We start from the raw sequence: 26,171 nt of genomic DNA on the forward strand, positions 1-26,171 counted from the left end.
GCTCCCTGCGACTCGAGAGAACCCACGACCACGCGCACACCCTCCTTCGACGCGGCGATGGGAATCCTCAGCCCACAGGCATACGATCAGCTCTTCCTCGAGAAGTGCAAGCTGCTACTCCAGGCAGCCTGCAACAACCCGCGCAGGAGGGGACCGGACGTCTCGTACGAGGAGTTTGTCGAGAGTCTGGACATTCGGGATGAGGGATCGCTGAGAGTCTTTGAGGTGCTGCTCTACGTGCGTACAGTCCTCCTCGAGCTCACTGTGTGCGTCAGCTAACGGCAGACGCGCTCGTTTCGACAGGAGACGTCCACTCGCCGTCCTCCCAAGCGCCAACCCCGCTCGCAAGCCGCTTCCTCGACCGAACGCACCGGTTCGACCCTTCAGCGTCGCCCACGCATCTCGACTGCAGGTCGCTTGAGCCAGGCGCTCCAGGACCTTGAGCCCGACGACTCGTACTCGCACAGTCGCGACCGCCAAGTCTCGAGGTCTCGCATGCAGGATCTCAGGCTGCCTAGCGACTCGGATGACAGCTCCGACGCTGAGCACCAGGCGGCGGTGCGGAGCAGGCGGGAACGGTTGCGCAATCATCGCACACCCGCAGAAGGCGCGAACGGAACCGACGATGGAATCTCTCCCTCGATGCGACTTCGGCAACAACAGCTCAACGACCTCTTTGGGAGGTCGCCGGAGCCATCGACGATCCTCCAGGACCTGCTCCAAACCCCCAGTTCGATCGGCTCCCTCGACGCCCGCTCGTCCTCCCGACCAAACGCCTCCGCATCCTCTTTCTCCTCCTCTGCCCCTCTTCTCCCAACCTTCGCCGAACTCTGGTCGATCCTCACCGACGAACCTTTCCCCTCATCCTCCATCACCTCTTACTCGTCCTTCCTCGACGCCTTGAATCGCTGCGCGTCCGTCACGAGCGCGACCTCGACTCCGCTCACCGCGCCAGGCATGGGCGAGTTGTTGGAGGAGCTGGCGCAGCGCGACTTGGCGTTCCCGATTCGCTTGACGAACCTGTTGCAGCAGAGGGAGAGCGCAAGGAGTCGTGCTGATGGGGAAATTGGCGCGGGCTCGGGAGGATCGGGTGGACATTGGGCTGCGGTAATGGCGTCGGTCGGTGTTGAGGATGCCTCGACGACCGAGGCGACGCATGCGAGGCTGCTGGAAGGCGAGGCGCGCGGCGACACTTCCTCCTTCCTCGAGGGGATCTGGCGCGCCGGATTCATCGAGCATATCGACGATGGCGGTGTCCCCGCCGGCACGGACGAAGGCGGCGACGAGGCAAGCGCCGCGACGTTCGCCGACTTTACGGGTCGCCGTCGAGCGGAGCGGAGGAGGCGCGACGAAGCAGGTGGCACGTCTTCGCCAGCCGGCTCGTCCTCGACGCCCGCCATCACCGTCACCGACGCCTCGTCCGCCCCAACGCCTGCTACAACCGCCGCGCACTCTCCCCCTTCCTCCTCCGCCGCAGCCGACTGCCCTCCCGCACGCCAAACTTCCGCCTCAATCGCCGAAGCCGCCTTCCGCTCTCAGCGACTCATTGCCCCTCTACCGTCTACCTCGTCGTCGACGCCGCGCGCTGTCTCGCAGGACCAGGCTCACGAGCGGGAGGAGATGAGCGAGGGACAGGCGAGTCTGCAGGCGGTGTTTGAGGCGCTACAGCGGGCGAGGGAGAGGAGGGAGGAGCATGGGGTTCCTCCGAATGAAGTGATGATGTGAGCGGGTGGGGGTGAAGGAGTCGCATTGGTTTTCGTCGTCGCTTTGGCTTTGTTAACGTGCAGTTCTGTGAGACGGGTCTCAGTGTTGCTGGCGACAGCTCCGCCCGTCCTGTACACAATCTCGTTCCCCTGCAAACAGCATTTTCTCCTGCGCAGTGGAGGCGGCGGATCGATACTACGTGAGATTGCAAAGAGAGACGGGAAACGAAGACTACGCCTTGAGAAGTCGAGGGACGCGACGCCTGGTTTTCCGGCTAGTCGCAGCTCAGGGCGTTGGTGTAGAGTTGCCAGCTCGGCTGGGCGTCGCTCGGGCGAGAGAACTGCATGCCTCTCGCCCAGTCGAAGATTGCAAGGTTGGGCGGGACGAAGCGAGGCGGTCCTTGGACGTCGCCGTTCGTGCTGGCGTCGGTCACGTAGGTGTATCCGACTTTTCTGTGCCTCACCTTGACGACAGGGATGTCAAAGTCGACGAGGAAACCCTTGAAGCGACGTGCCGCGCTTTGAGGAAGGTTGAAGGCGATCTCGTACAGGTCTTGCTCGTTCCAATACAATTCGCCGGTCTCGTCGCGGTCCCAGAGATTCTCAGACGTGCACTCGCCGTAACGGTAACACATCGTGTGGACCTGTGCCGGGATGGCGAGCGCGACCACGCCGAGTTCAAGGTTGGTATGCTGGATTGACGGATTCAACGGCTGGCCTCGCATCTCGAGCTTGTAAGCGCTCAAGAGTTGGCGTGTCGCCTGTGGGAAGAGCAGGTCGTCAGCTTTCCAACCAAGAGGACAATCGGGAGGAACCGCAGCGGACCTGGTTTCCATCGTCACCGAGGTCGTCCGTCCAATACTCCTTCAGGTCTCGCGAGAGACAGCTACACCCCTCGGCACGAAGAAGGCGTATGATCAGGAAGAAAGGGTGGATGCGTCCGTCGCCACGGTACTCGTGATCCGACGACTTAGATCCGTCTTCGTCGTCGTGAAGTGGGCAGGTTTCGTAGGGGTCTTCGCGCAACACTCAGTCCAGGAAGTCTCGCTGTGCCTTGTACATGGCCTGAGCGAAGGTGTAGCGCCTGCAAAGCTCGACGAGCTCGCTCGGCAAGTCGGCGAGGGAGGCGTGCGCGGGACTCAGGCGCTTGAAGGGAAGCCCGAGGAGGACTTGGTCAAACACGCGGACAGCAGCGCGAATATCCGGCCAGGCATGGGCGGCGGCGCACAGATCCGCCGCGAAGATGGTTAGTCCATAAAGGACGGAGGCGCGGGCTGTTGCGGTGCGCATGGGCAAAGAGCGGAACGAGGCGTATTGCGCTTAGCTGTAGACAATTAAACTCGGACAGCAAGAGGGGTTGCTCAGGCGGGAATAGGGCGTAAGGAAAGAAGCAAAAGGAAGGAATAGCGGGAGACGCGCGGGCAGTCCAAACTGAATCGACGTGTCTGCCGGTCGTGAGCGGCGGATCTTGACATCGCGTTATGCTTGGGCTACAGTGGCTCGTGGTCGGACAGCGTAGACCTACGGCATCGTCCTGGATCATTGATTGGGAAGGTCAAGCAGGAGCACATCCGCAAAGGGCGACTTGCACGCCTTCGGAAACATCGTGCAGGCGCAGAAGGGACGGATGGACGCGTCGAATCGGAGATCATAGAGGACGGAGGCCTTCGCGTCGGTAAAGTGGACGACTCTCTCGAGGTGGCCAAGGTCGAGCTGTTGTGCATTGCGAAGCGACAGAGCTGCAGGGTTGAGGTCATCCCGACGACACAACAGTTGGAGGAACCCGACGGGCGAGACGTGAGGTCACCAGAGCATTTCGCAGGTCGTATGAATCGTCCACGCTGGGTTCGCCTCCGTCGGCGTGATCTCGGTAAACTCCCGCCTGAAGTACCAGTGCTGGTTGGGCGGTGGCGGTACTCTCGGGCTCGATGGCTCTGAAGGGAGTGCCCTCATCGAGAGCGGCTCGAGGTGAAGGTCGTGGATGATCTTGCGAAAGCGTTCACGGCCGTTGCGTGCAAGCTTCGTCATCATCTCGGGGTTGATGTGCAGAAAGTTTTGCTGGTCTGGGAACCTGTCACCGCCGCAGTCTGCCTCGAGGGGATTGTTCTGCTCGGGAGGTAGCAGCAGCGCGACGTAGGTAGCTGAGCTTAGGTCAACCCAGTTCTTGTCGGCGCGAACGATTGTCTGTCGAACAGGAGCATGCAATCCGAAGGCTTGAAGCAGACTTTGCAGCCTCTGCGGATCATCAAAGTTTGTCAGCATCTGTCCCGACGGCGATGCATCCTTCGAACGCACCTCTTCCGCCTTCCCCTGCCAGATCGAAACGATCCTTACTTGAAGGATGGCGTCGCCGCACATGATGCAGGGCTCTGCCTCGCTGCAAATGTCGGTCCAGAAAGGCGGAAGAGCGGAACCTGCGAGCAATTTGCCAGGTCTGCGCAGACCCGAGCCCCAGCAGCTCCAGTCGTTGACGCCGATGTCGCGCATGAACTGGTCGTTGGCACCCTGCAGCTCAAGGTCGACGAGCTTGTGCTTGACGACGTCCCAAACCTCGACTGGAACCCGCTCGACTGCAGAAGGTCCGGCGTCTGCCTTCCTCGGAGCCCGGAAGGTCCCGTCGAGGATACGCAACGTAACCAAGTCGAAGAAGGGGAGCGTCTTGACGAGCTTCGGCCAGGCGTCGGCGGCGGGAACGAGCGACCAGGTGCGGATGGGCAAGCCGAAGAAGATGTGGGTCGTCGCGCGACACATCCTGCGTTCGGGAGCGAGTCAGCCAGGCTTCGGTACGATCCCTGAGGTCACCACGAGCGTACCTGTGCGTGCGGATCCGGCGAGCCGAAGAAGAGGCGCGAGAACTGATGAAGTCGAGAGAGCCGGCGGTCTAAAGCGAGGGGAGCGCTGTACGCGGGAGGGAGGTCTTGAAAGAGCTGTAGAAGCCGGATAGAGACAACAGCAGGAGCAAGAGAGTCTGAGCTAGCGAAAGCGTACGGAGAAGAGGCAAGTGAAGAAGACGGAGGGTTAGAGGGAGCAGAGTGAACAGCGTCGACCTGTGCTAGCGACGCTTCCGAGTCGCTCGCCATCGTGATAAACCACGTATGAGCCAGCCAGTGCGAAGTCTGTCGCGGACGGAGCCAGGATGCGTCGAAAGTCCCTTTTCTCTCCGTCTCCCGCATCGTAGATCGTTCCGAGCGCCGTCGTATCGGCTCAAGTTCCGTTGCAGGCCGCAAAGAAGACAGCTGATGACACCGGGAAGTCGCCCAACTTCACAGATCACCACAACATCTTGCAGATCGAGTGAACCGTCCACTTGGGTTGGATCTCGTTGATGGCTACGTCGGTAAAGACGCGTTTGCGCGGAATGTAGTCGTCTCCCTCGCCTGCCAACCGCTCCGTGTCAGGCAAGGTCTTGATGCTCAGAGGCTCGAGATGGAGGAGTCGGATGAGTCGTGAGAAGCGCCGTCTGCCGTCTCGAGCAATCGTCAGCATGGACGCTGGGTCCAGCTCCTGCACAGTTTGCTGATCCGGGTCCATATCTCCGCCGCAATCAACACAGATGGGAGTGAGGTTGCCGTCAGATGGAAGCAGCGCGATGTGCATGGCCGAGTATAGATCTACGGCGTCGGAATCGTCGCATGTGAGCGGGCGCGCAGAAACGAGGAACATCGAGAAGTGCCTGAGTAAGGCACGCAACTTCTGTAGAACCGCACAGTCAGCCGCCTGGCCCAGCGACTCGTTCGACAAGTCGATGCAGCAAAACTGCGGACGCACCGAATGCTCATCATCCCGCAGATCCATTAGCCAGTAGAACAGAGGCTCAGAGCACATGTCGCACGGGTCTGCTTCGCTGCAGATATCGGTCCAGAATGGCGGAAGAGCGGAACCTGCGAGCGATTTGCCGGGTTTGCGCAAACCCGAGCCCCAACAGCTCCAGTCGTTAACCTCGAGGTCGCGCATGATCCGGTCATTGGCCTCCTGCAATTCAACGTCGACGAGCTTGTGCTTGACGACGTCCCAGACCTCGATGGGAACCCTTTCGACCACCGAGGAGCCGCCGCCGCGCTTAGTAGCTTGGAAAGTTCCGTTCAAGATGCGCAACGTGATCAAGTCGAAGAAGGGGAGCGTCTTGACGAGCTCTGGCCAGGCGTCGGCGGCGGGAACGAGCGACCAGGTGCGGATGGGCAAGCCGAAGAAGATGTGGGTCGTTGCGCGGCACATCCTGCGTACGGAGAGCGAGTCAGCAAGCTTCAAGATAGGACAGGAAGTCGCTGCGAGCGTACCTGTGCCTGCGGGTCCGGCGAGCAGAAGAATGAGGCGCGTGAACTGATGAAGCGATGAAGACGAGCCGGGCGGCGTCGAAGTCTCGTGAGCGTGCGCGGGAGTGGTTGGAGGCAAGCGGGCACGATCACAAGCAGCCTTGGGGAGCAAGAGAGTCCAGCGGAGCGAAGTGAGCAGAGTGAGCGAGTGGAAGAGGGAGGAGAGGCGCTGGGCGAGCGGGCAACGAGCCGGTAGGCTTGGTGAGCCACGATGTAAGCAGTGCTCAGGACCTTTACACTGTCGGCAAGACAGTGGGCAGCTTTCGGAGGCCGGGAGAGCGGAAAGCACTGAACGCGAAGACCTTGCTGCCCAGAAAGACGCTCGAAGACGCGGGTCGGATTGCAAGGGGTCGCGAGGTAGCCTACCAGTCAGTCTCGCACGTCGAGAAGAGTTTCCAGCGCGGACGGACGGCCGTCGTCAGTCTGAAGACTCGTCTGCCTTGCCCGAGCGTCGCATACTGCTCCGCCTTAGTCGTGTCCGTGTGACTGATAGTGCCGTCAGTGACCTGGACTGGCTGCAGGTGGTATCGCGTTACTAGCATCTCGAAGCGCCGCGTCGCATCATTTGGAACTTGCGGCGAAACATCGAGGACTTGCTGCTCGTCGCGATCACCCAGTCTGCCAACGCAGCAGTTGCATCGCAGAGTACTGCCGGAAGCGCAACCGTACGCCGCTTTGATCGCGATGAACGTGGCCGTGCGAGAATCGGTTTTGAGGGGCGGCTCGCTGATGTCGTGGGAAGTGTTGACGCGGACGGGGTATGGGGTTGGCAGGCAGAAGCCGAGAGGGTGGAGAAGGACCCTTTGTATTAGCTGGCGAGAGAGCGTCAGCACCGAGAGGTTTTGTACGAATGCACGGCAGACGGCTCACCGAAGCGCGTTTGTAGCCGTTGATGCCGGCAAAGTCAGCCTTGAGGTCGCAGCAAGCGTCGCAAGCGGGCCTAGAGTTGTCCCAAACCAATTGCGAGCCTGGTACGAAGTCAATGCACGAATCGCAAAGCCAACCTTTCGCGAGTCGCTGCCCGGCCCGGCGCATGTCGATGTCGATCAGTTCGTAGCGCACGACATCCCAGACTTCGGCGGGAACCCGGCTCATAGCGGAAGTACTTGCTGCGCCTTCACCGTCGATGTGCAGGGTCCCGCGCCTGATGCGCAGCGAGACGAGGTCGAGGAAGCGCAAGGTCGGCTCGAGAGTCGATTGCGCATCGGCTGCGAAGAGGAGAGACTTGGTCGTGACGGCGATGCAGTAGCTGAGGCAGGTGACGGCGCGGCACATGGCGGGAGTGCAGGCTGTTTGGGCGACGCTTGAGAGGTGAGATCGAGGTGAGGCGAGAGAAGCTGGGTCTGCGGGCGAGCTGCGGGACGAGCGGGTCAGCTATCGTGCCTGGACACTGTATAGTTGGTAGCGCGCACCTGCAAGACCGTTCCGGCGAGCAGAAGAAGGAGGAAAGCGCTTCGAATCCGGATCGACTGATGAAGGCGAGGAGGGGAACAGGCGGCGTGGGAGCACGGCGTGGCGGTTCAGCCTGTTCAGTCACAGTTTCAGACAGTTGTAGCTCTCGGTCTCAGCCGTTCAAGCGCGAGCGAGCAGATGTGGAGAAGGCGACGAAAGCGACGGCCGGAGCGTGACGACGTGAAGGGCGTGCTGTCTTGATGAGCTTTGAAAGTGGCGGAACGCTGGACTACTGCGTGCAATCGGGGAAAGGACGTACGAGCGTCGCGGAAGCGGTCATCCGCCGGCAAGTCCAACCTCTGAAGGCGCAGAAAGACGTGCATTGCAAAGCCGCAACTCAACAGACGAGTCTAATTCCACGTCGTCTCACAAGCTGAGAAGAGCTTCCACTGCGGGCGAGGGGTACTGTCACGCTGGAAGACCCGCTTGCCGAACAGAGGGGTTGGAGAGTTCTCGTAGTCCGAGGTTCCGGCGACCACGACTGTACCGTCCGTGATGCGCACCGGCTGAAGGTGGTACTGTGAGACAAGCCGATGGAAGCGTTGATCGGCGCCGGGCGGCAGGGCGAAGGACACGTCGAAGACGCCCTGCTCGTCTCGTTCGTCCCATTCACCTGCGCTAGTACTGGATGCAAGTGGGCGTGATCCTTGTGCTGGTTTCAGCGAAATGAACACTGCGGTGCGCGAGTCGGCGAGGAGAGGAGGCGGTCTCTCGTCGCGGAAGACGTAGTCGATGACCGGGACACAGGCTGGCAGAGTGAGACCGAACGGGCGTAGGAGCTGACTGATGAGCGTCTGCGGAAACATACAAAAGGTTAGTTGCAATCGAGAGCACACAGGGCAGCCAAGCACTCACCGAGAGTCGTGTCTGCTTGATGCCTTCGAAGTCTTCGCCAAACTCCCAACAAGCGTAGCAGTGACGAGCTTCCGGAAAGTCGGGGAAGTTCCACCTCGGAACCTCGCCAGCCTCATCCATCTCCCAGCGGCAGTCGCCGCATGTTAACGAATCCGCAATCCGTTGCTCCGCCCGCTCAAGCTCGAGGTTGACAAGCTCGCGGCGAATAAGTGCCCAAACCTGGACGGGCAACTGCTCAACTATGCTAGCCTTCAGCTCAAGCGGCCTGGGCAAGCGCGCCTTCAGCGTGCCCTGCTCCGTCCGAAGCGAGACGAGGTCGAGGAAGCGCAAGGTCGGCTCGAGAGTCGATTGCGCATCGGCTGCGAAAAGGAGAGACTTGGTCGTGACGGCGATGCAGTAGCTAAGGCAGGTGACGGCGCGGCACATGTTGATCGTCTGTGACTGTTGGGCGAGGTTGCGAAGAGGACCGGTCGAAGCGAGGCGGGAGCAGCTGAGTCTGCGGGCGAGCTGCGGGACGAGCGGGTCAGCCGTCGTACCAGGTTGGTGTGCGAGTGACTGTACGCACCTGCTAGACCGGTCCGGCGAGCAGAAGAAGGAGGAAAGCCCTTCGAATCCGGATCAACTGATGAAGGCGAGGAGGGGAACAAGCGACGTGGGAGCACGGCGTGGCAGTCTGGCGTGGCTAGTAGCAGTATTCAACAAGCCCAGCAAGCGTTCTGAGCCACTTTGAGCGTGTCGAGTGAGCGTCGTGAGCGAGAGATGTGCGCTGTCCTCCTCAGCTTGCGACGCTCGACAACGACGGCGATGGACAGAGCATGAGCTACTCGCCGTACGTTGCCAGTGATCAATACGCCATCGTCGACCTACAGCCCCTCTTCAGCACCGTCGCCTCTGCTCTCCTTATCCTCCTCGTCGCGCTCTCCGCGTCATCTTACTACCTCGGACTCGACCCGCTCACCGCGCCAGTTGACTCGCTGAACGCACTGACGGAGATGGCGTCCCTCGGCGTGTCGTCGCTGCTCGGGAAGAGCGGGCTGGTCAAGCTCGACTGGGACAAGGGCATGGCGAGCGGGAATGGGCTGGCGTCGCTCAAGGCTGCCGCAGACGGGACTGGCGAGAATGGGAGCTTCGTCAGACGGTACAGGGATACGAAGGAGGGCAAGTTGCGGGCCGAAGGAGGAGGTGCGTTCGGCTCGAATCTCCGTTCTCAGGCGGATCTGATGCTCTTCCTCGCTCAGGCCAGTACTTCCCGGGCTTGCTGAATGCCGCAGGCAATCTGTGCTTCCTGAATGCGACGCTGCAGGTGCGTTCCTGCCTCAAGCTCGAGAACGAGCGATATTGACCCTCTCTGCGCAGTCCCTGGCCTCCCTTCCCTCCCTCCTCGAATACCTCGACCAGCTCGTCTCCTCGGCCACCTCGCTCGACATTCCCACCCCGGTCTCCGACTCTCTCCTCGACACCCTCGAAGCCCTCAACACACCCTCAACCTCCCGTCCCGCTCCTCTCCGCCCGCTCGAACTCGCCAACGCTCTCGCCGCTTCTTCTCCTTCTCGCCGACGACTGCTAGCGAGCTCAGATCAGCAAGACGCGCACGAATTGTGGGGCATGATTCGTGACGCGGTCGAGGAAGAAGCGGGGAAAGTCCTCTCTGCGCAAGAGCGGGCGGAAGCAGCTGGATCGGGTTTGAAGGAGGTCGCGAAACTCAAGTCGGGACTGGGCATCACCGTCTCGAAGAAGCGCAGTCGAAGAGGTGCGACGGACCCGTGGTTTTGGCTGAGGAGTCAGCGGATCAAGTGCATGCAGTGCGGTTATGTGCGGGATACGCGGCATGAGGGGGAGGAGCTGTTGATGCTGCAGGTGCCTGCCGTGGTGCGTGCCCCGCTTCTTTCCTCAGAACCGTGCTAACGACCTCGCTCGCAGACCTCCTGCTCGCTATACGACCTCCTCGCCGAGTACACCAAAACCGACCTCATCTCGGAATACGACTGCCGGAAATGCGCGATGCTTGCGACGCTCGCCAAGCTCGAAGGCCAGCGAGACAGACTAGCCCTGACCGCCTCGTCCGACCGCGCGTCCTCTCCGCCGCCTCCAGCGAAATCGAAGAACCCGTTCGAGTTGCCACCTGAAGCGACGACGGAGGGAAAGGCCAAGACGATGACGGCTTCGCGCAAGGATCGGCGGAGAAAGATGCAGAAGCTCGTGGACAAGGTGAAGAGCGCGGTGGACGCGGGCGACTGGGAGAAAGAGTTTGGCGAGGACGTCAAGATGGAGAGGAGCGGGTCGGCAGCGGGAAAGCTTGTTCGGTTTGCGCGGGTGCGTCCATCTTCACTAACTTGCTCTAATCACTGACAGCTCGATTTGCAGACGCCCGACATCCTGATGATCCATCTGAACCGGTCGACGCACTACAGCTACGCCGGGCCGATCAAGAACTCGTGCCAGGTCACCTTTCCCGAGTACCTCAACGTCTCGCCGTTCTGCGACGGTACCCAGCCACGCTCGACCACGGAGGACTCGCCGCCACCGCCCTCGGACGTCTACCGGCTTTCGTCTCTCGTCGTCCACTACGGCAGCCACTCGTTCGGGCACTACGTCGCCTTCCGCCGGCGGCCCCTTCTCGACGCCGACAGCGACTCTACCACTCAGGCAGCATTGCCCGAGTGGTACCGCATTTCGGACGAGACGGTGGACCCGTCGAGCGTGAACGAGGCGCTGCGAGCGAACCCGTTCCTGCTCTTCTACGAGCGGTTCAAGGCGGACGACTCGGCGTCGTCGGACAACGCTGGGCTCGACAGGCTCGATGCGCTGATGAAGGGGGCCAAGGCGCGGGTTGTCGAGAGTTGGCGGGCGAGCAGCAGTCGGGCGCAGAGTGAGGTTGTCGAGGTCGACGGTGGCGGGGACGGCGGGGGTGCGGTAGATCCGCTGGTATCGCCGTGAACACGTTTTCCCTCGCTGCCGAAGCTCGTGGCGAGAACGTCGACGAGGCGCCGAAGGAGGGGACCCGCGCCTGTCGCCAGGCTGGATGCGAATTTCTGAAGGTTTTCCCGAGCTGAGGAAGCGAGGGCGGCTGACTCTTTTGCCTGGGTTGTCTCCTGACTTGCACACACCCGCTTGCACTCCTGCACAACAGCTCTCGACAGCCACACGCACTCGCGGTTGCGGCGCCCTCTATCTCCCCCTCGTCCCCGACTTGCAACTCCAGGCTCAGCGAACGGCAACCCGCCACACGCGGTATCCTCTCGAGCGATAGAACACGACGATGGCACTCTCTGACGTCCGACCAGCTTCTCTCAACGGCGAGACGGGCGTGTTGCGACGGAACACGAGCGGATTCGACGAGGTCAAGGATGTCGAGAAGGGCATCGTCGCAGCCGACGCGACAGAGGTCGGCATGGTGCGGTCGGGAGAGGAACTGCAGCGGTCAATGAAGGCGCGGCATGGTGTGTGAACCGTCTTCACGTCGTCGTGCGAGACGGTTGCTGACCTTTCCTCCTCGCCGCAGTGGCAATGGTTCGTCCGCATCGTCTCCGTCGTCTTCCTGCTTTCTCTGACTTCCGCACGATTGACAGATCTCCCTAGGCGGCGCCATCGGAACGGGAATCTTCCTCGGAACCGCTAACGCCCTGCGAATGGGCGGTCCGCTTGGAATCCTTCTCGGCTACAGCATCATGGGCACGATCGTCTACTCCGTGCGTTCTTCGACTCTTCTTCCCTCACTGCGGCGATGTCTGACGAAAGACGACGTGCAGGTCATGGTCGCCCTCGGAGAAGTCGCGGCGCAGCTTCCCCTTCCTGGCGGATGCGTAACGATGGCAGCTCGCTTCGTCGACAAGCCTTTCGGCTTCTGCGTCGGATACTGGTACCTCTACGACTGGCTTCTTGCGATGCCGGCGGAACTGAGCGCGTCGGCGGTCTTGATCTCGTGCGTACTGCATTCTCCCCTGCCAAATCTCGCTTCGGCTCACCTGTCTCCCTCCGCAGCTTCTGGGACAACCACACAAGCCCAGCAGTTTGGATCGCCGTCACAGGTTTCGTCGCCGTCCTGATCAACTTTGGCGGCTCGCGCGTCTACGGCGAAACCGAGTTCTGGTTCGCGTCCATCAAGATGGTCACCATCCTTGGCCTCATCATCCTCGGTATCGTCCTCACGGCCGGTGGCGATCCTAGCGGCGAGGTCATCGGTGGAAAGTACTGGCAGAACCCCGGACCGTTCGTGCAGTACCTCGGGATTGCCGGCGCAAAGGGTCGCTTCCTCGGCTTCTTCACCGTGCTCTTGCAGAGCGCCTACTCGTACAGTGCGTGAGCGTCACAGTCTATACAGCCCACGCCGCTGACCCTCTCCCATCGCAGTCGGATCCGAGATTGTCGCTATCGCGGCCGCAGAGGCCAAGAACCCGAAGAAGACCGTCCCGTCCGCGATCAAGAAGGTCTGGGTCCGCATCGTCCTCTTCTATGTCTGCTCCGTCACCGTCATCGGCCTCCTCGTCTCGTCCGCCGACCCGCGCCTGAACCTCTCGGACGGTACCGCCGCCTCTTCCCCCTTCGTGATCGCCGTCAAGGACGCCGGCATCAAGGCTCTTCCCTCAATCGTCAACGCCGCCATCTTGACCTCCGCCTGGTCCGCCGCCTCATCGGACGTCTACACCTCGTCTCGCTGCCTTCACGGACTCGCCCTCCAGGGCAACGCTCCCCGAGTCTTTGCGCGCACAAACTCGTGGGGCGTTCCTGTCCCCGCTGTCGGCGTCGCAGTCCTCTTCGCCCTCCTCGCCTTCATGAGTGCCGGCGCAGGACGCGCAGGCGAAGTCTTCGGCTGGTTCGCCAACATGACGAGCGTGTGCGGCCTACTCGTTTGGGGATCCATCCTGATCGTCTACTTGCGCTTCTACTGGGGCGCCAAGGCCCAGGGACTCAATCGCCGCGAGTTCGCCTACCGCGCGCCCTTCCAGCCGTACCTCTCCTACTACGCCCTCAGCATGATCGTCATTGTCCTCATCTTCAGCAAGTATACCGTCTTCCTCAAAGGCCACTGGAACACGGCCGACTTTATCACTTCCTACCTCGTCAGTCCCCGTGCTCGTCTTCCTCCTTCTCTGTTCGTTACTGACTGTCCCGCTTTCGCAGCCCATCGCCCTCTTCCCGCTCACGTACGTTACGGTCTACGTCTGGAAGCGCTACATCCGGAAGCTGCCCCGGAGCGAGTGCGTTACATCCCTTCTCACACCTCCCTCTAGCGAGACTGACGCTCTCTCTCCGCAGATGGGCACGCACGCCGCTCGCCGATCTCGACTTTGTCTCTGGCTCTCGAGCAGGCGACGATGATGAGGAGCCTGAGCCGAAGACCAAGGTTGGAAAGGTGCGTTCTCCATCTCGCTGCCTTGCGACCGCAAGCTGACGAGCCGTCTCTGCAGGTCCTCAACGCTCTTCTCTAGACTCTAGACGCCATAGAGATGTAGACCTCGCATCTCTCGCATGTTTCTTCGTAGTATCTCGTCGGGATAGACTCGCACCTCTCGCAAGGATTTCGAGCAATGTACCAGTATAGTCTTCGCAGGTTCTTCAGCTAGCCGCTAATAGCGCTTCGGCAGCTGTCGAGACTGGAAAGATCAGTATCGGGACTGAGACGCTGAGGTAGCTGGGGAACGCACCTCGAGTTACGTCCAGCTCGTTCTCCTGCAAGGCGGTGACGATCGCTTGCCGCGTGTGATGCTGCGGGAGAAAGCGTCAGCAGGGGCACTGCGCTACCCTTTGAATGGACTCGAGACTTACGGGAAAGATGGCGGTCAACTCGGCGATTTGCCTGCGCGCAAAGGCGGTCAGCGACTCTCTCAAGCACTAGAGTTCAGCGGACGCACGCAGCCGTCGGTCCTTCCGGCGCTCCCGTCAATCCAGCCTGCCATTGCCGCAAGAAACCCATGCGCGGCGCCCTGGACGGCGTTGTAGGCGAAGTCGACGCCGGTGCGGCGGGAGTCTGTGGAGGTTCCGCAGTCTCCGCTGGCGCAGGTGTCGGCGCCGTCGCTTCTACCGCTGGCTGAGCCGCTCGTTGTGCCAGACCGCGCAAAGCGCTCGCTTCCAGCCCACCTCCGACCGCTCCTGCTGCTCCACCTTGCGCCGCCGCAAGCGACTGCAACAACACTTCTTCCGCCGTCACTGCCGTCCCTCGCCGTATCCGCGCTCCATCATCCGTGCGGAACACGAGTCCGCCTATCCGGGCGAGGGACTTGTAGACTCGCCGAGAGATGCGGTATCTTCGCATCGAGAGGAAGTCGGAGGTGTAGGCGAGGGAGGAGGTGATACCGATCAGGCAGAGGATGGCGGAGGATGGAAGGTTTGAAGTGAAGAGGAGGGCAGCGAGGAGGTAGATTGCGAAGCGGTTGCTGAAGGTAAGGAGAGGGTGGAAAAGGCGGAAGTGGTACAATGGCGGGACAAGGCGATGAGATTGATACCTGTGGATGCACAGTCAGCTGTATAAATCTTGTGTGACAACACAAGAGCGTACAGTATAGCAGCAGTAGCCGCGAAAGGTCCGGAAGGAAAGAAGTTGAATTGGCCTCGGGTCAGACGAGCGCCAAGAAGCAGCGTGACCGCCGTCGCGGCAGTTGAGAGGGCGGTCGTCACGACAAGGAAGCTCTGCGGGACCAGAGACGACGTGAGCCGGCTTGTAGGGGCGCCCAAATCTGGCTGAAGACGCACCGCGAACTTGCGAGTCCCGAACAGCCTCTCCACCTCTGCGCTCGTCTGCCACAACAGCAGCGTGCCCAGTAGCAATTCAGCCGAATTCGCATAGACGAAGTGATGTGCGAGGAGTCGGTAGAACTGGTGGTCGCGGATGAGGTGCGGGACGAGGGGAAGGTGGAAGAGGTGTTGCGTCGAGGTCACGGCAGCCACGATGGAGCACGCCACTGCCACTGAAAGCAATGCTGCGAGCGTCCGGAGGCTTGTCAGCCCGCCAGCAGCCGTTGTCGTCGACTCCTCCTCGTGAACCGATGAGGATGGAGAGAACGCACCCTTGGACACGGGCGCCCCGGCAAAGCTGCTCGTACTCATGCCGACTCCAGACTCAGCAGTCTCAGCAGCCTGTCAAGCCCTACGAAGCGCGACGAGCGATGCAGCGGAGTCTAACTCGCTCGCGAGGCTGTGCGGACCTCTTCCACCTGAACCTGCCACTCGACAACGGCTCACAACGGCTCGCTAGACTCGTGAACCTGCTCTGCAAGGCCTCTGGCATCTTTTTGACTGAGCCGCCGAACGACAATGGCGCCCGTGCCGCCGTTCGTCTTCCCTTCTCTGCCGCAGACATGGTACATCGGTGCGCCTCTTCTCACCGCTCGTGGGGCCGTGCGGAATGCTGACACGCTGGATTGACAGGACACATGCACCGCGCACTGCGCGAGATCACCGAGATGGTCCAGAAGCGCTCGCTCGACCTCATTATCGAGACCCGCGACGCCCGTGTCCCCCTCACTTCGATCAATCCGGCGTTTGAACGGCTACTGGCGGAGCAGGCGGGAAAAGGAATCGGGTCCAACCTGAACCTGACAGGACTGGGGACGAAGCGGCTGATCGTGTACAACAAGACGGACTTGGCGCAGGACTGCTTCCGAGAAGTGCGTTAGACGGCTTTCTTTTGGCGAACACAGCTGACTGCTGTTGTACATAGCCTCTGAAGCGGGCACTGGCTCATCAAGGCGAGGAGAATGTCCTCTTCACGGATGCGAGAACGGACGAAGGGGTGCGGAAGTTGCTTCGAACCGCTATCAGTGCGTTGGTCCCCTTTCTTTCTGTCGCTTGCCGCTTCTCAAGAATTGTCTGCGTCGACAGAACTGGCGAAGCGGCCACTGAATGGGCCGGACGACAAGATCGTGATGCTCGTGGCGGGAATGCCGAATGTTGGCAAGTCGAGCATCTTGAATGCGCTGCGACGAACAGGCGTCGGCCGAGGTACGTCCCGTCCGGCCATCTTTTTGCCTGCGATACAACTGATCCTCCTGTTTGGCAGGCAAAGCCGCCTCGACCTCTTCCGAACCCGGTCACACTCGCCGGTTATCGACTGTCATCAAGATCGCGACCTCTCCGCCCGTATACATCTACGACACTCCCGGCATCATGGTGCCGTACCTCGGCAAGGGCGTCTATGGACAAGAAGCGGCGATGAAGCTGGCGCTGACGGGCGGGATCAAGGAGAGTCTGTTCGAGAAGGAGCTGGTTGGCGAGTACTTGCTGTGGCGGTTGCGGCTGCGGCACGAGATGCGCGACGAAGGGTGGAGCAACGGTGCGTTCAACTTCATTCTCGTCAGCGCAGACGCTCACCTCGTCTCGCGCAGACGAACTCTGGCGACGGCTAGCGCTTCCGTCCGGCACACCTCTCGAAGACCCCGAAGAGTTCTACTCGGCGCTTGCTCGACGGTTATCGGCGATGCAGCGCGGTGGGATCCCCGACACCGATTTCGCCGGACGCTGGCTGATTCGCGCTTTCCGCGAAGGCAAGCTCGGGCGATGGACGCTCGACGGGCTCGGACGTGGTGGTGAGGCGGTCGACGACGACAAGGAGATGGTGACGATTGGCGAGGGCGAGCTGAAGAAGTATCTGTGGCAGCGGACGGAGGAGCGGTCGAGCTTTCTCAGTCGGGATCCGGTTCCGTACGTGGAGCCAGCCGAAGTCGTTGAGGAGCCCGTCATCGCCGGGAGCGCGCTTGAGGCGGCGCACGTCACCGCGCCGCCGCCTGAAGCACCATCGACAGAACCTACGGACCCCGACTCGACTACGGATCTTCTCGCCTCTCTCGATGCAGACACGGCGGCATCCGAGGACTCGACTCCAGCAGCGCCACTGCCTCCCGCCGTTCCTGCCTCCGTCATCGAACCTCCCGTTTCTTCGACGGTCGCCGCCTACTATCGCTACCTCCATCGCCTCTCCTCCTCGGCCGACCTCCGCTCGGCAAACCAGACTCGCAAGGACGAGAAGGCGGGAAAGAAGAGGCAGAGCGAGATCAAGTTCAAGGCGCACGAGGCGCTGAGGCAGCAGAAACAGGCGAGGGTGCAGGGTAAGCCGTCTTCCTTCGGGAAGCCCCGGAGACCGCCTCCGCCCAAGGCAGGAGGGAAGCGGCGGAAGTCGAGGAAGTAGAGCATGCGAGCAATAGAGCCTCAACATGGCTCCTCCGTATGCGCAGTTGACCGCCGGGTATTTTGCAACAACAAGGCGGGCAAGCTCGCTGCGAAACCTACTGCTGCTCGCCATCAACTCCGTACTCCTCGAGCAGCATCTCCTTCTGCCTCTTGACCAACGCCTTCTCCATCTCCTCCGCACTCAGCAGCTTCGGAGGCTGCAGCTGGTCCGCCGTGAAGATGCTCTCGAACCCTGCTGCCGCCGCTGATCCCGCCTGACTCGCTGCTGCCGACCCGTCCGCCAGCTTAGTCTTCTTCTTACTTGCTGCCGAGGCGGGTGCTTTTCGCTTGCCGGCGGCATCGGGTTCGGCTGAAGGAGGTGCGAGGGAGATGGTCGTTCGTTGAGGAAGAGGAATGGAGGGGACGTCCTCGATCTCGTCTTCGAGGTTGCTGACCGCTTCCTCCCACGCTGTGCGTACAAGCGATGGTGGAAACTGATCAGTATGCTAGCGAGAGCACCAAGTGACCCGTGGGCGCCACGAGACGATACGCACCTGCTTGCTCCGCCTTTGCCTCTGCCTCGAGCAACCGCTTCCCCTCCTCTCCCTGCTCCGCCAAGTTGCCGTAGTACTCGGGAGGCGCGTTGTCAAACATGGTCGCCTTGACCGTCTTGTACGACTCGAGCTCGGCGTTGTCGGCGGCCGAGGCGTTCAGGAGTTCTCGCACGCCGGGCAGATCGCGAGCGCGTCCGAAGTACCTGAAAGCACGTTCCGGCGTCAGCTCACGGCAGGTAAGAGTCGTAGGTCGCGAAGCACCAAGGGAAGCAGCACTCACTTGTACCCTCGTTGACCCGGCACCTCCCGCCCATCCGCGTCCGTGATCTTACCCGCCGCCCGCTTGTAGTTGGCACCGCCGAGCGCAATGATCTGGTTCTCCCAGTGGTACTTCTCCCTGAGCAGCTTGTTGATTTGGTCGTTCAAGTCGCGCACTTCGTAGTCGGTCAAGCCGGCTGTTTCGACCGACGTCGCCCGTCAGCTCGTTCTCGCCCGCTCAGTCAAACGTGCACGCACCGTCCTGAATCTTGGAAACCTTGCGACTGATCTCCCTCAGGATCTCTCCCCTCCACCTCTCGCACTGCCTCAGGTCCTTACAACTCGACGCAACGCGCGGTCGCCGGTCCGTCCTCTGCGAGAGACCGAGTTCCGCGGCTTGCGCTTCGCGGAAGCGGTAGAGCATCGATTGCGCCTTTTCTTCGTTGCGTGCCATGGTGGATTAGCTGGAGGGGGTGGTGCGTGAAGAAGGGGAGGAGAGGAGCCGCGAGTTGGGGCGCGCGCGGGTGGAGGGGCGGAACTGTGAGCTGATGAACGGAAGGCGAGGTCGGTGCAGGGTGTCGCAACGAGGAGCGTGTTCAGACGGAACGAGGAGGGAGAGGTGAGAAACGATTGACGGCCGGTTAGCGGGGCTACTTGCCCATTGCAAGCTGGATCTGGGCAGCTGTACGTACCTGTACGGTTGTTCACAGGGCACTCAGAAGAGTTGTCGCAGCGGATGAGACGGCGACGGGTCGACGAGGTGATGAGGACGGGGTAAGCGGCTGGAGAAGCTGGGCGGGTCGATGAGCGCGTGCAAGAGCTCTTGACAAGCGTGACTAGCTCTTCGACTCCTTCAGCGAGCGAGCGTGCACGATGGACGCGGTGTGGTGCAAGGTCATCTTCCCTTCGCCCCGTCGCTCGAAGCGGGACTCGCATTCCTCACTTTCCGGCTGAACAGCGATGCGAGGACATCAAACTCTACTGCAAACCCAAAAGAGAGGCGACCGGACGAAAAGAGGCAACGGAAAGCGCAGGGGGTCGTCTACAACTTGGACTGCCTCGCGAGGAACACCCTCGTACTCGTCGGATGCGCAACCTGGGCCGGTTCGGCGCCCTTGACGCCCTTCCCCTTCTCCCTCCTCTCCTCAATCCCCTCATACACCCGCTCTCCCTCCCCGACATAGACTTGCCGGGGACGCCAGATCTTGACGCCGCCTTTTTGGAGCATCAGTTGGCGCCAGTGCGCGAGCCAGCCGACCACGCGGGGGACGGCGAAGAGGACGGGGAAGAAGTCGGTGGGGATGCCGAGGGCGCGGTAGATGAGGCCGGACTGCACGACGGGGACGCAAGCGAGTCAGCTTCGATTCCTTCCCAGGAAGTGTCCAGGAAGACACACGTAGAAATCGACGTTGGGCGCGAGACGGCGCTTGATGAAGTAGTCGTCCGCGAGCGCCGCATCGCGCAACGCCAGCGCAGTCTTGAGCAGCGGGTCCTCACCCGTTACCGCAAAGACCTCGCCTGCGAGCCTAAGTCCACGGCACAATCCTGTCAGCTCCCTACAGAAGCGAGCCAAGAAGCGTGGACGGACTTGCGGATAACCTTGGACCTCGGGTCGTGAGTCTTGTAAATCCTGTGACCCATCCCGCTCAGAACCTCCTCCTTGCGCTTGACTTTCTCGATGAAAGCGGGGACGTTCTCGGGCGATCCGATACGGAGGAGCATGCGGATGACCGCTCTACAGCAATCCTCTCATCAGCTTTCGCCAGTGAGGGGGGAGAGGGAGGACGCACTCGTTTGCTCCGCCGTGCAAGGGTCCGTAGAGCGCTGCGCAGCCGGCTGAGACTGCGCTGTAAGGGTCGACGAGGGTCGAGCCGACTTGGAGGACTGCGGCGCACGAGGCGTTCATCTCGTGCTGTCACGTCGAGCGAGAGTCAGTTCCGGCTGGGCGGGAGGAGAAGGGGGGAGGGCAAGGAGGACACACATCGGCGTGGAGGAGGAAAAGCGTGTCGAGCGCCTTCGCGACGACGGGGTGAGGGCGGTAGTTGGGCTCGCCGAGGTGGTCCTGCGAGCGTACCGTGGATACAACACATCACGATCTTGTCAACAAGGCGACGAAAGCACGACGTGAGAGAGAGAGGCGACACGCACCATCATGTAAAGGAAGCTCTCGGCGTAGTCCATCCCCGTCGGGGGGTTGACGAACTGCCTTCCCGAGCGCATGCGATACGCCATCGCCGCAAGGGTGATCGACTTTCCAATCAAGCGGAAGATCTGCTTGTCCATGAGCTGGAGACTCGCTGCCGTCCCGCTCGTGTAGACTTTTTGTCCGGCGAGCGAGGGGTTCGCTTCGGGTGCGTAGGCGCCCAAGGCGGCGAAGGAGGACGTGAGGATGGCCATGGGGTGTGCATCGTGGCGGAACGAGCCGACGATTTCGGCGAGGTCGCGGTGGACGAAGGTGTGGTGCAAGACCTCGGTGCGGAAGAGGTCAAACTGCGAGCGCGAGGGGAGCTCGCCGTAGAGGAGGAGGTAGGCCGTCTCGAGGAAGCAGGACTTTTCGGCGAGTTGTTCGATAGGGTAGCCGCGGTGTCGGAGGATGCCGCGCTCGCCGTCGATGAAGGTGATCCGAGATTGGAGGACCGCCGTGTTCATGAACCCGGGGTCGTAGACGCGGATGCCGCCCTGTAGGGTCGCACCTGTGAGTTAGCGGGAAGTTCCGCCCTGGAAGAATCCTCTGCGAGGAGTTTCGACGGTACGCATCCTCGCTCAGAACGCCGCGCCCTCGTTCCAAGCTAGACCATCCCCATGCGGACCTCATGAGGGCAGGGAGAACGGCAGCGCACCTCAACCTCATCTTCCTGCCTGTCCCCTTGCTCCGCCTCAGGCCCGTCCTTCCTCAACTTCTTGAACGCGGTCGCTGGGATGGCATTGTGTTCGACAGGGACAGTGATGGTCTTTCCCGTGCGGTTGTCTGCGCGGAGGATGAGCGGGTCAGGACGGGAGGAGGTGTTCCGCGGGTCGTGCGAAGGTGGGGGTTGGGGGAGAGCGGTGAGCGAGCGGGATCGAGCAAGGTGGCTGACCGGTGATTGTGAGCGAGTTTTCGACCTTGGATCCGCCCATCTTTCAGTCGAGCGTGCGGGTCGAGCGAGTTGAAGTGTTGAGCGAGAGCAGAGAGAGAGATCGAGGCCGGTGGGAGAAGCGCGAGTTGGTTGCATGCCACAGCAGCGGGGGCTCAGCGGGGGTCGTTGTAGGCATCAACACAGTCTGTTTTGTGAGTGTGAGCGATTCCAGCTGAACAGTCGAGAGTGAGAGCGAGTGCATGCACGATGATGACGGCGACCAGCACCAAGATGAAGGGGTCCGCCTCTTGCCTTTGCATCTGTTTGACTGGTGCAAACAGCGTGAACAGAGTAGACAATGTCGGACGTACAGCCATCGTACTGGCGCGCAATCTCGGGCGCACGCGGCACCTACAACCTCATGCACGTCCTCCTCGTCGAACGACACACCCTCGCAAGCTGACCATCAACTCCATCGTGACCGCGGACAGCCTCGGCACCGCACTCGGATCGACAGTCTGGCACTCGTTCATCGGCGGACCCACGGCGTACAAGGCCCTGCCCCGCCAGCAATTCGGCCACCTCCAGTCCCGCCTCTTCCCTCGCTTCTTCGCCCTCCAGACCACTTCGGCCCTCGCTCTCCTCGGCTTGTATGCGCGCGGAGGCGGAAAAGTCAGCTGGACGGGGTGGTGGAGGAGCGGAAGCGACAGGACGGTGCAGGCGTTGATGCTTCTCGTCCTCACCGGCGCCGCAAACTGGATCGTTGTGGGTCCGTGGACCACCGGTGAGTCGCAACGAGGCTGGGATGAGCGCTGTTCGGAGCGAGACTCGGCACAGCGGCTGATTGTAACCTCGGATTCCCTTCCACAGCCGTCATGAAGCGCCGACACCGCAAAGAACGCATCGAGGGCAAGGACTACAGCGACCCCGACGTGCGTCTCACTCTCCTCTCTCTCCTAATTCTCCGCTGACAACCCCTCGGCGCAGGCCTCGTCCGAAATGAAGGCCCTCAACTCGCGCTTCGCCTTCCTCCACTCCGTCTCGTCCCTCCTCAACCTCGGCTGGCTCGTCACCGCCGCCGCACACGCTGCGTTCGTCGCCGAGTACGGCACGACGCGGGCGTAGATCGCGCGCAGCATCACCGCTCGCCATTCTGTAGCTCTTTTCTCGTCCAGCTGTTCATCCTTCTCTCTCGCTCGCCTGTTCGTAACTCATGTAATGTCTACCTTCTCACCCGCCTCCTCGCGCCGCAAAATCTACTTCGGCTCCTTCCTCTTCTTCCCCTTCGGCAGGGGCCGACTCTCCTCCACCAACCTCCTCAACTCCTCGACCCTCTCCTCCTCACACAACACCCTCTCCGCATCCTCTTTAGTCGCGGAAGGATGCGCAAGTTGATACCGCATGATCAAGTCGAGGATCCGAGGCATGGCGGGCGAGGACTTGGTGAACGGTAGGAGGGCATTGACGGTTTTGCCCTGCCCGCGCCCACGCTCGTCAGTCAGTGAAGAAGGGAGGGATGGGAGAGCAACGCACGTCGAGGAGAGGATGCTCGAATGCCCGCCGGTCGAGCTCGTACGAGATGACCTTCTCGACGAACCGGTTGTACATCTCGACCAGGCGCGCTTGCCCCGCTGGATCTATTTTATGGAAGCGTCAGTCGAGAGTACGTCCGAGAGAGAAGGCGAAGCGCACCGGAACGAGCGGAACCGAGGTCGACGACAAGCGACCACAGGAGCGAGACGTTCCATCGCTGGTGTTGGCCGTCGTGGATCGACGGGTTGCGCAGGTGCATGCCTGTCGAGTACTCTCGGTCGTCAGCGGGACGAGGTGGAGCGGAGCATGCAGAGGAACGCACCAATCGTCGCCCTCTCCTCCGCCTCATCGACCATCCTCTCATCCACCCCCCCACTCATCCCACTAACCTCCCTCACCAACCTCCTCAAGACCTGACTCGCCTCCCTAACCCTCTTGACAAACCCAACATCCACACTAGGTCCCTTGACGCCGTCCCTCACGACCTTCTCTCCAACCCAAACGAGTTTGGACTTTTCCTGCGTGCCGAGGTCGTAGAGAGGGAGGAGGCCGCAGGAGAGGTAGAGGCGTTTGAGGGTCGGGGGGTAGACGAGGGTGAGAAGAGGGATGGAGGGAGAGGGAGAGACGGGCGGGTAGGTTGGAGGAGCGGAGTGGGCGTTGGTCGTGTCGGGCAAGGGGACGGAGTGCAGCTGGAGGAGTGGATGTAGGGCGGGGAGAGAAGCAGTGGAGGGATTGAGGAGCTGTGTGAGAAGCGAGGCGGCGATGACTGAGATGGATGTGTCGGGGTCGGGAGCGGGAGAGGCGGAAGGGTCGGGCGAGGAGAGCGAAGGCGAGGCGGTAGGGCTGGACGGCGTAGACGGCATAGGAAAACATTTGTCGTGCTCGTAGAGGAAGATGAGCGGGTGCAGCTCGAGGCTCTCGATCAGCTCGAAGGCGTAGTGCGGGTCCTTGCCTGCGCGACGAGGCGTAAGCTGTGGATCTGCGTGCTGCAAGAGAAGTGAACTTGCCGAGAAGCATCTTGTCGAGTTCTGCGCCGACGCGTTCTCGACTGATTTTGAGTGGGTTGCGAAGTGCTTCCTGCGAGATGTGGCATCCGACTTCAACGTCAGCTGCCACAACTTTTCAAGGCAGCTGCCGTCAGCTCGATAGCGTGTGCACACCTTGATCTCCTCCCGCTTGATCGCCTCCGCCATCTCAGCGTCCAGCTCATACTCCCGCCCAAACCTCGCCGCAAACCTGACAGCCCTGACGACCCTTAGCGGGTCATCGCGGAACGTCTTGACCGGCTCGAGAGGCGTTCGGATCTTCTTCGGCTGGCCGGAGACGAACCCGAGGTCCGAGAGGCCTTTGCCTGTCTGGTCTTCGATGAGCCGGGTGCGGAGGTTGTAGAAGAGCGAGTTGATGGTCAGGTCGCGGCGCTCGGCGTCTTCGAGGGGTGTGCCGAAGGCCTGTGTGAGAGATCTATCGTCAACAGAGACCAATCCACATGGCAAGAGCCGGGTCAAGGACCGCAAGGGCCGGTCACGCACCACAGTCGGGATCCTGCTTCCCTCCGTATAGACTTCCTGACCCCGCTGCTGCACCCAGTCGACAGACAAGTCGCATACTCGCGCAGTAGCCGTCTCAAGATGCTTCGACTGTTCGGGCTTTGCCTCGATCTTCGTCAGGCGGCCCATCTAGGCGACGAGAAGGGTCAGCAAAGTGACCTAAGAAGAAGTGCGAAGCCGACGCACCAGGTCCCTCTGACCAAGCGTCTCGAGATACTTCTCGAAGAGCATGGCAAATTTGAGGCCAGTGATGGGGTCGGGAGAGGTGGAGACGTCGATGTCGTCGGATTGTCGGCCGAGGAGCTGTGCGAAACGTATTCCCGCTGGTCAGGGTCTGCCCATTCCCCTACATGAGAAGTTCCTCCGTCCGTGGGTGAAAGACAGTCCTAAAGGCCGCCACAAGCCGGCCAGACAAAGGAGAACAGGACCTCGAGGAAAACAGCCTTCTCACCTTGTCTCGGACCCATCCGCCCGCCACACGCAGTTCCACCGCTTCCGTACCTCGTTCTCGTCCGATCCATCGCCCCTGGTCATCCTTCAACCGCAATGCATCGACCTCCTCTGGGTGCTGGTCGACCCAGTCCGCACAATCCGTCAACAGTTGGACGAGTTTCGCCTCGTTCGGCGTGAGCGAGATGGTCGGGAGGACAGGTGCGACGGTGCTCATGGCCGTACGAGTGTAGGGGAGTCGGCGAAGGGGAGTTTTGGCGAGGACGAGGCGGTGCGAGAATAGTCGGGCGAGGGAAGCGAGCATGCGGCGTGCGAGGGCAGGGCCTGCAGTCGAACAGCCTTTCTGAGTGCCCTGGTCACACTAGCAGTCTGTCCAGCGCAGTCTAGCGAGCGAGCGGTGAATGGCAGCTCCTCGAGAGACTCCCTCATCGCTTGGACTCGTCGCCGTCGCCCTCGCAGCTCGAGGCGCTCCTTTGATACACGCAGTCGCTTGCTAGGTGAGTATGCGGGCGTGTATCATTGCTCGCGCGCTCGCTCGATCCGTTGCCGCCGCGCCAAACTCTTTCTCCGCCTCGACTCGCTTCTTCATCTCTCGGAGGGACTGCCGGGTCAACAACGCCGTAGGGAGCCCTGGACAACCGCTGACCAGGGTATTCACCCTCGCTCACAGCCCTAACAGACTCAGCCATGCCTCCTCCTCCCGCTGCCGTCCCCGGCGCACAAGAGCCGACCGTCTTCCAGAAGTGTGCGTCGCGAGGCTGAGAGCCTTTCAGAGCGTCAAGCTGACGATGCCGACCGTCTGCTTGCTGTGCTTTCTGGTCACACAGTGCGAATGGGCATGTTGACGGGTGGTCTGTACGTTCTCCACTCCTCCCTCTCTTTGCTTTCCAGACGGCTGACCTCTTCTGCCTTGACAGCGTTGGCTTGACCATCGGCTTCATCTTTGGCAACTTTGCCATCCTCTCGTGCGTTGACGGAAGACCACCTCGCCGCTTACCGCTCGTCTCGACTCTCTGACCCGCCCTCTTCCCCTTGCACAGTGGCGGCGCCGGCAGGAAGGGCTACCTTCCCACCCTCTCGACCTACATGCTCTCGTCAGGCGCGACCTTCGCCTTCTTCATGTCAAGTAGGTCTCCCGTCTTGCCTCCGCTTCTTCGCTCCGTCCTGACAATCTCTTCCCCTCGCAGTCGGTACCGTCATCCGCACAGACGGCTTGACGATGCGAGAGTGGGCAGAGATGCAGGTCCGCGAGGGACGGGCACTCGGACTTCCTGCGGCGGGCACGGCGCGGTCTGGGATGGTCCCGGCGGTCAGGGAGCGGATGGAGTCGAGGGAGAAGCCTTGAGCG

The 26,171-nt window shown here is 61.5% G+C and overlaps 14 protein-coding genes across 14 annotated transcripts; 6 read left to right on the top strand and 8 right to left on the bottom strand.

Moving 5' to 3' along the window:
* Nucleotides 1-57: 57 nt before the first annotated feature.
* RHTO_07335 (uncharacterized protein) lies at nt 58-1,725 on the top strand (the record flags this gene model as incomplete). Its single annotated transcript, XM_016420993.1, has 2 exons — nt 58-237; nt 304-1,725. 2 exons carry the CDS (start codon nt 58-60, stop codon nt 1,723-1,725), a joined length of 1,602 nt encoding a protein of 533 aa, XP_016274720.1.
* A 253-nt stretch (nt 1,726-1,978) lies between these two features.
* On the bottom strand, nt 1,979-2,993 carry RHTO_07336 (uncharacterized protein; the record flags this gene model as incomplete). Its single annotated transcript, XM_016420994.1, has 3 exons — nt 1,979-2,464; nt 2,529-2,589; nt 2,764-2,993. The coding sequence occupies 3 exons, from the start codon at nt 2,991-2,993 to the stop codon at nt 1,979-1,981; spliced, it is 777 nt and encodes a 258-aa protein (XP_016274721.1).
* Nucleotides 2,994-3,506: 513 nt separating this feature from the next.
* RHTO_07337 (uncharacterized protein) lies at nt 3,507-4,454 on the bottom strand (the record flags this gene model as incomplete). The annotated part of the gene is made up of 2 exons (XM_016420995.1): nt 3,507-3,938; nt 3,999-4,454. 2 exons carry the CDS (start codon nt 4,452-4,454, stop codon nt 3,507-3,509), a joined length of 888 nt encoding a protein of 295 aa, XP_016274722.1.
* A 519-nt stretch (nt 4,455-4,973) lies between these two features.
* RHTO_07338 (uncharacterized protein) lies at nt 4,974-5,918 on the bottom strand (the record flags this gene model as incomplete). The annotated part of the gene is made up of 2 exons (XM_016420996.1): nt 4,974-5,396; nt 5,472-5,918. 2 exons carry the CDS (start codon nt 5,916-5,918, stop codon nt 4,974-4,976), a joined length of 870 nt encoding a protein of 289 aa, XP_016274723.1.
* A 1,900-nt stretch (nt 5,919-7,818) lies between these two features.
* Nucleotides 7,819-8,749, bottom strand: RHTO_07339 (uncharacterized protein; the record flags this gene model as incomplete). Its single annotated transcript, XM_016420997.1, has 2 exons — nt 7,819-8,262; nt 8,324-8,749. The coding sequence occupies 2 exons, from the start codon at nt 8,747-8,749 to the stop codon at nt 7,819-7,821; spliced, it is 870 nt and encodes a 289-aa protein (XP_016274724.1).
* A 389-nt stretch (nt 8,750-9,138) lies between these two features.
* Nucleotides 9,139-11,376, top strand: RHTO_07340 (ubiquitin carboxyl-terminal hydrolase 16; the record flags this gene model as incomplete). The annotated part of the gene is made up of 6 exons (XM_016420998.1): nt 9,139-9,505; nt 9,562-9,626; nt 9,680-10,192; nt 10,244-10,636; nt 10,688-11,231; nt 11,285-11,376. 6 exons carry the CDS (start codon nt 9,139-9,141, stop codon nt 11,374-11,376), a joined length of 1,974 nt encoding a protein of 657 aa, XP_016274725.1.
* A 206-nt stretch (nt 11,377-11,582) lies between these two features.
* RHTO_07341 (amino acid transmembrane transporter) lies at nt 11,583-13,752 on the top strand (the record flags this gene model as incomplete). The annotated part of the gene is made up of 9 exons (XM_016420999.1): nt 11,583-11,763; nt 11,826-11,833; nt 11,893-12,012; nt 12,073-12,245; nt 12,305-12,618; nt 12,674-13,383; nt 13,445-13,521; nt 13,580-13,676; nt 13,732-13,752. 9 exons carry the CDS (start codon nt 11,583-11,585, stop codon nt 13,750-13,752), a joined length of 1,701 nt encoding a protein of 566 aa, XP_016274726.1.
* A 127-nt stretch (nt 13,753-13,879) lies between these two features.
* Nucleotides 13,880-15,367, bottom strand: RHTO_07342 (uncharacterized protein; the record flags this gene model as incomplete). The annotated part of the gene is made up of 7 exons (XM_016421000.1): nt 13,880-13,908; nt 13,969-14,029; nt 14,090-14,120; nt 14,176-14,766; nt 14,820-14,950; nt 15,014-15,240; nt 15,328-15,367. 7 exons carry the CDS (start codon nt 15,365-15,367, stop codon nt 13,880-13,882), a joined length of 1,110 nt encoding a protein of 369 aa, XP_016274727.1.
* Nucleotides 15,368-15,574: 207 nt separating this feature from the next.
* RHTO_07343 (mitochondrial GTPase) lies at nt 15,575-17,444 on the top strand (the record flags this gene model as incomplete). The annotated part of the gene is made up of 6 exons (XM_016421001.1): nt 15,575-15,629; nt 15,689-15,927; nt 15,981-16,080; nt 16,142-16,261; nt 16,320-16,592; nt 16,645-17,444. 6 exons carry the CDS (start codon nt 15,575-15,577, stop codon nt 17,442-17,444), a joined length of 1,587 nt encoding a protein of 528 aa, XP_016274728.1.
* A 97-nt stretch (nt 17,445-17,541) lies between these two features.
* Nucleotides 17,542-18,691, bottom strand: RHTO_07344 (pre-mRNA-splicing factor ISY1; the record flags this gene model as incomplete). The annotated part of the gene is made up of 4 exons (XM_016421002.1): nt 17,542-17,894; nt 17,980-18,182; nt 18,260-18,434; nt 18,496-18,691. 4 exons carry the CDS (start codon nt 18,689-18,691, stop codon nt 17,542-17,544), a joined length of 927 nt encoding a protein of 308 aa, XP_016274729.1.
* Nucleotides 18,692-19,279: 588 nt separating this feature from the next.
* RHTO_07345 (citrate synthase) lies at nt 19,280-21,354 on the bottom strand (the record flags this gene model as incomplete). The annotated part of the gene is made up of 8 exons (XM_016421003.1): nt 19,280-19,567; nt 19,634-19,763; nt 19,826-19,972; nt 20,028-20,149; nt 20,219-20,299; nt 20,386-20,916; nt 21,078-21,205; nt 21,315-21,354. The coding sequence occupies 8 exons, from the start codon at nt 21,352-21,354 to the stop codon at nt 19,280-19,282; spliced, it is 1,467 nt and encodes a 488-aa protein (XP_016274730.1).
* A 297-nt stretch (nt 21,355-21,651) lies between these two features.
* On the top strand, nt 21,652-22,418 carry RHTO_07346 (uncharacterized protein; the record flags this gene model as incomplete). The annotated part of the gene is made up of 4 exons (XM_016421004.1): nt 21,652-21,716; nt 21,785-22,077; nt 22,164-22,225; nt 22,281-22,418. The coding sequence occupies 4 exons, from the start codon at nt 21,652-21,654 to the stop codon at nt 22,416-22,418; spliced, it is 558 nt and encodes a 185-aa protein (XP_016274731.1).
* A 131-nt stretch (nt 22,419-22,549) lies between these two features.
* Nucleotides 22,550-25,127, bottom strand: RHTO_07347 (tRNA nucleotidyltransferase (CCA-adding enzyme); the record flags this gene model as incomplete). Its single annotated transcript, XM_016421005.1, has 9 exons — nt 22,550-22,768; nt 22,827-22,930; nt 22,986-23,087; nt 23,149-23,812; nt 23,865-23,903; nt 23,987-24,274; nt 24,356-24,502; nt 24,560-24,676; nt 24,825-25,127. The coding sequence occupies 9 exons, from the start codon at nt 25,125-25,127 to the stop codon at nt 22,550-22,552; spliced, it is 1,983 nt and encodes a 660-aa protein (XP_016274732.1).
* Nucleotides 25,128-25,510: 383 nt separating this feature from the next.
* On the top strand, nt 25,511-26,168 carry RHTO_07348 (mitochondrial genome maintenance protein; the record flags this gene model as incomplete). The annotated part of the gene is made up of 5 exons (XM_016421006.1): nt 25,511-25,568; nt 25,651-25,678; nt 25,741-25,788; nt 25,864-25,949; nt 26,011-26,168. 5 exons carry the CDS (start codon nt 25,511-25,513, stop codon nt 26,166-26,168), a joined length of 378 nt encoding a protein of 125 aa, XP_016274733.1.
* Nucleotides 26,169-26,171: the final 3 nt, after the last annotated feature.

This window comes from Rhodotorula toruloides, assembly GCF_000320785.1.
Source record: "Rhodotorula toruloides NP11 unplaced genomic scaffold Scaffold6, whole genome shotgun sequence".
NCBI lineage: Eukaryota > Fungi > Basidiomycota > Microbotryomycetes > Sporidiobolales > Sporidiobolaceae > Rhodotorula > Rhodotorula toruloides.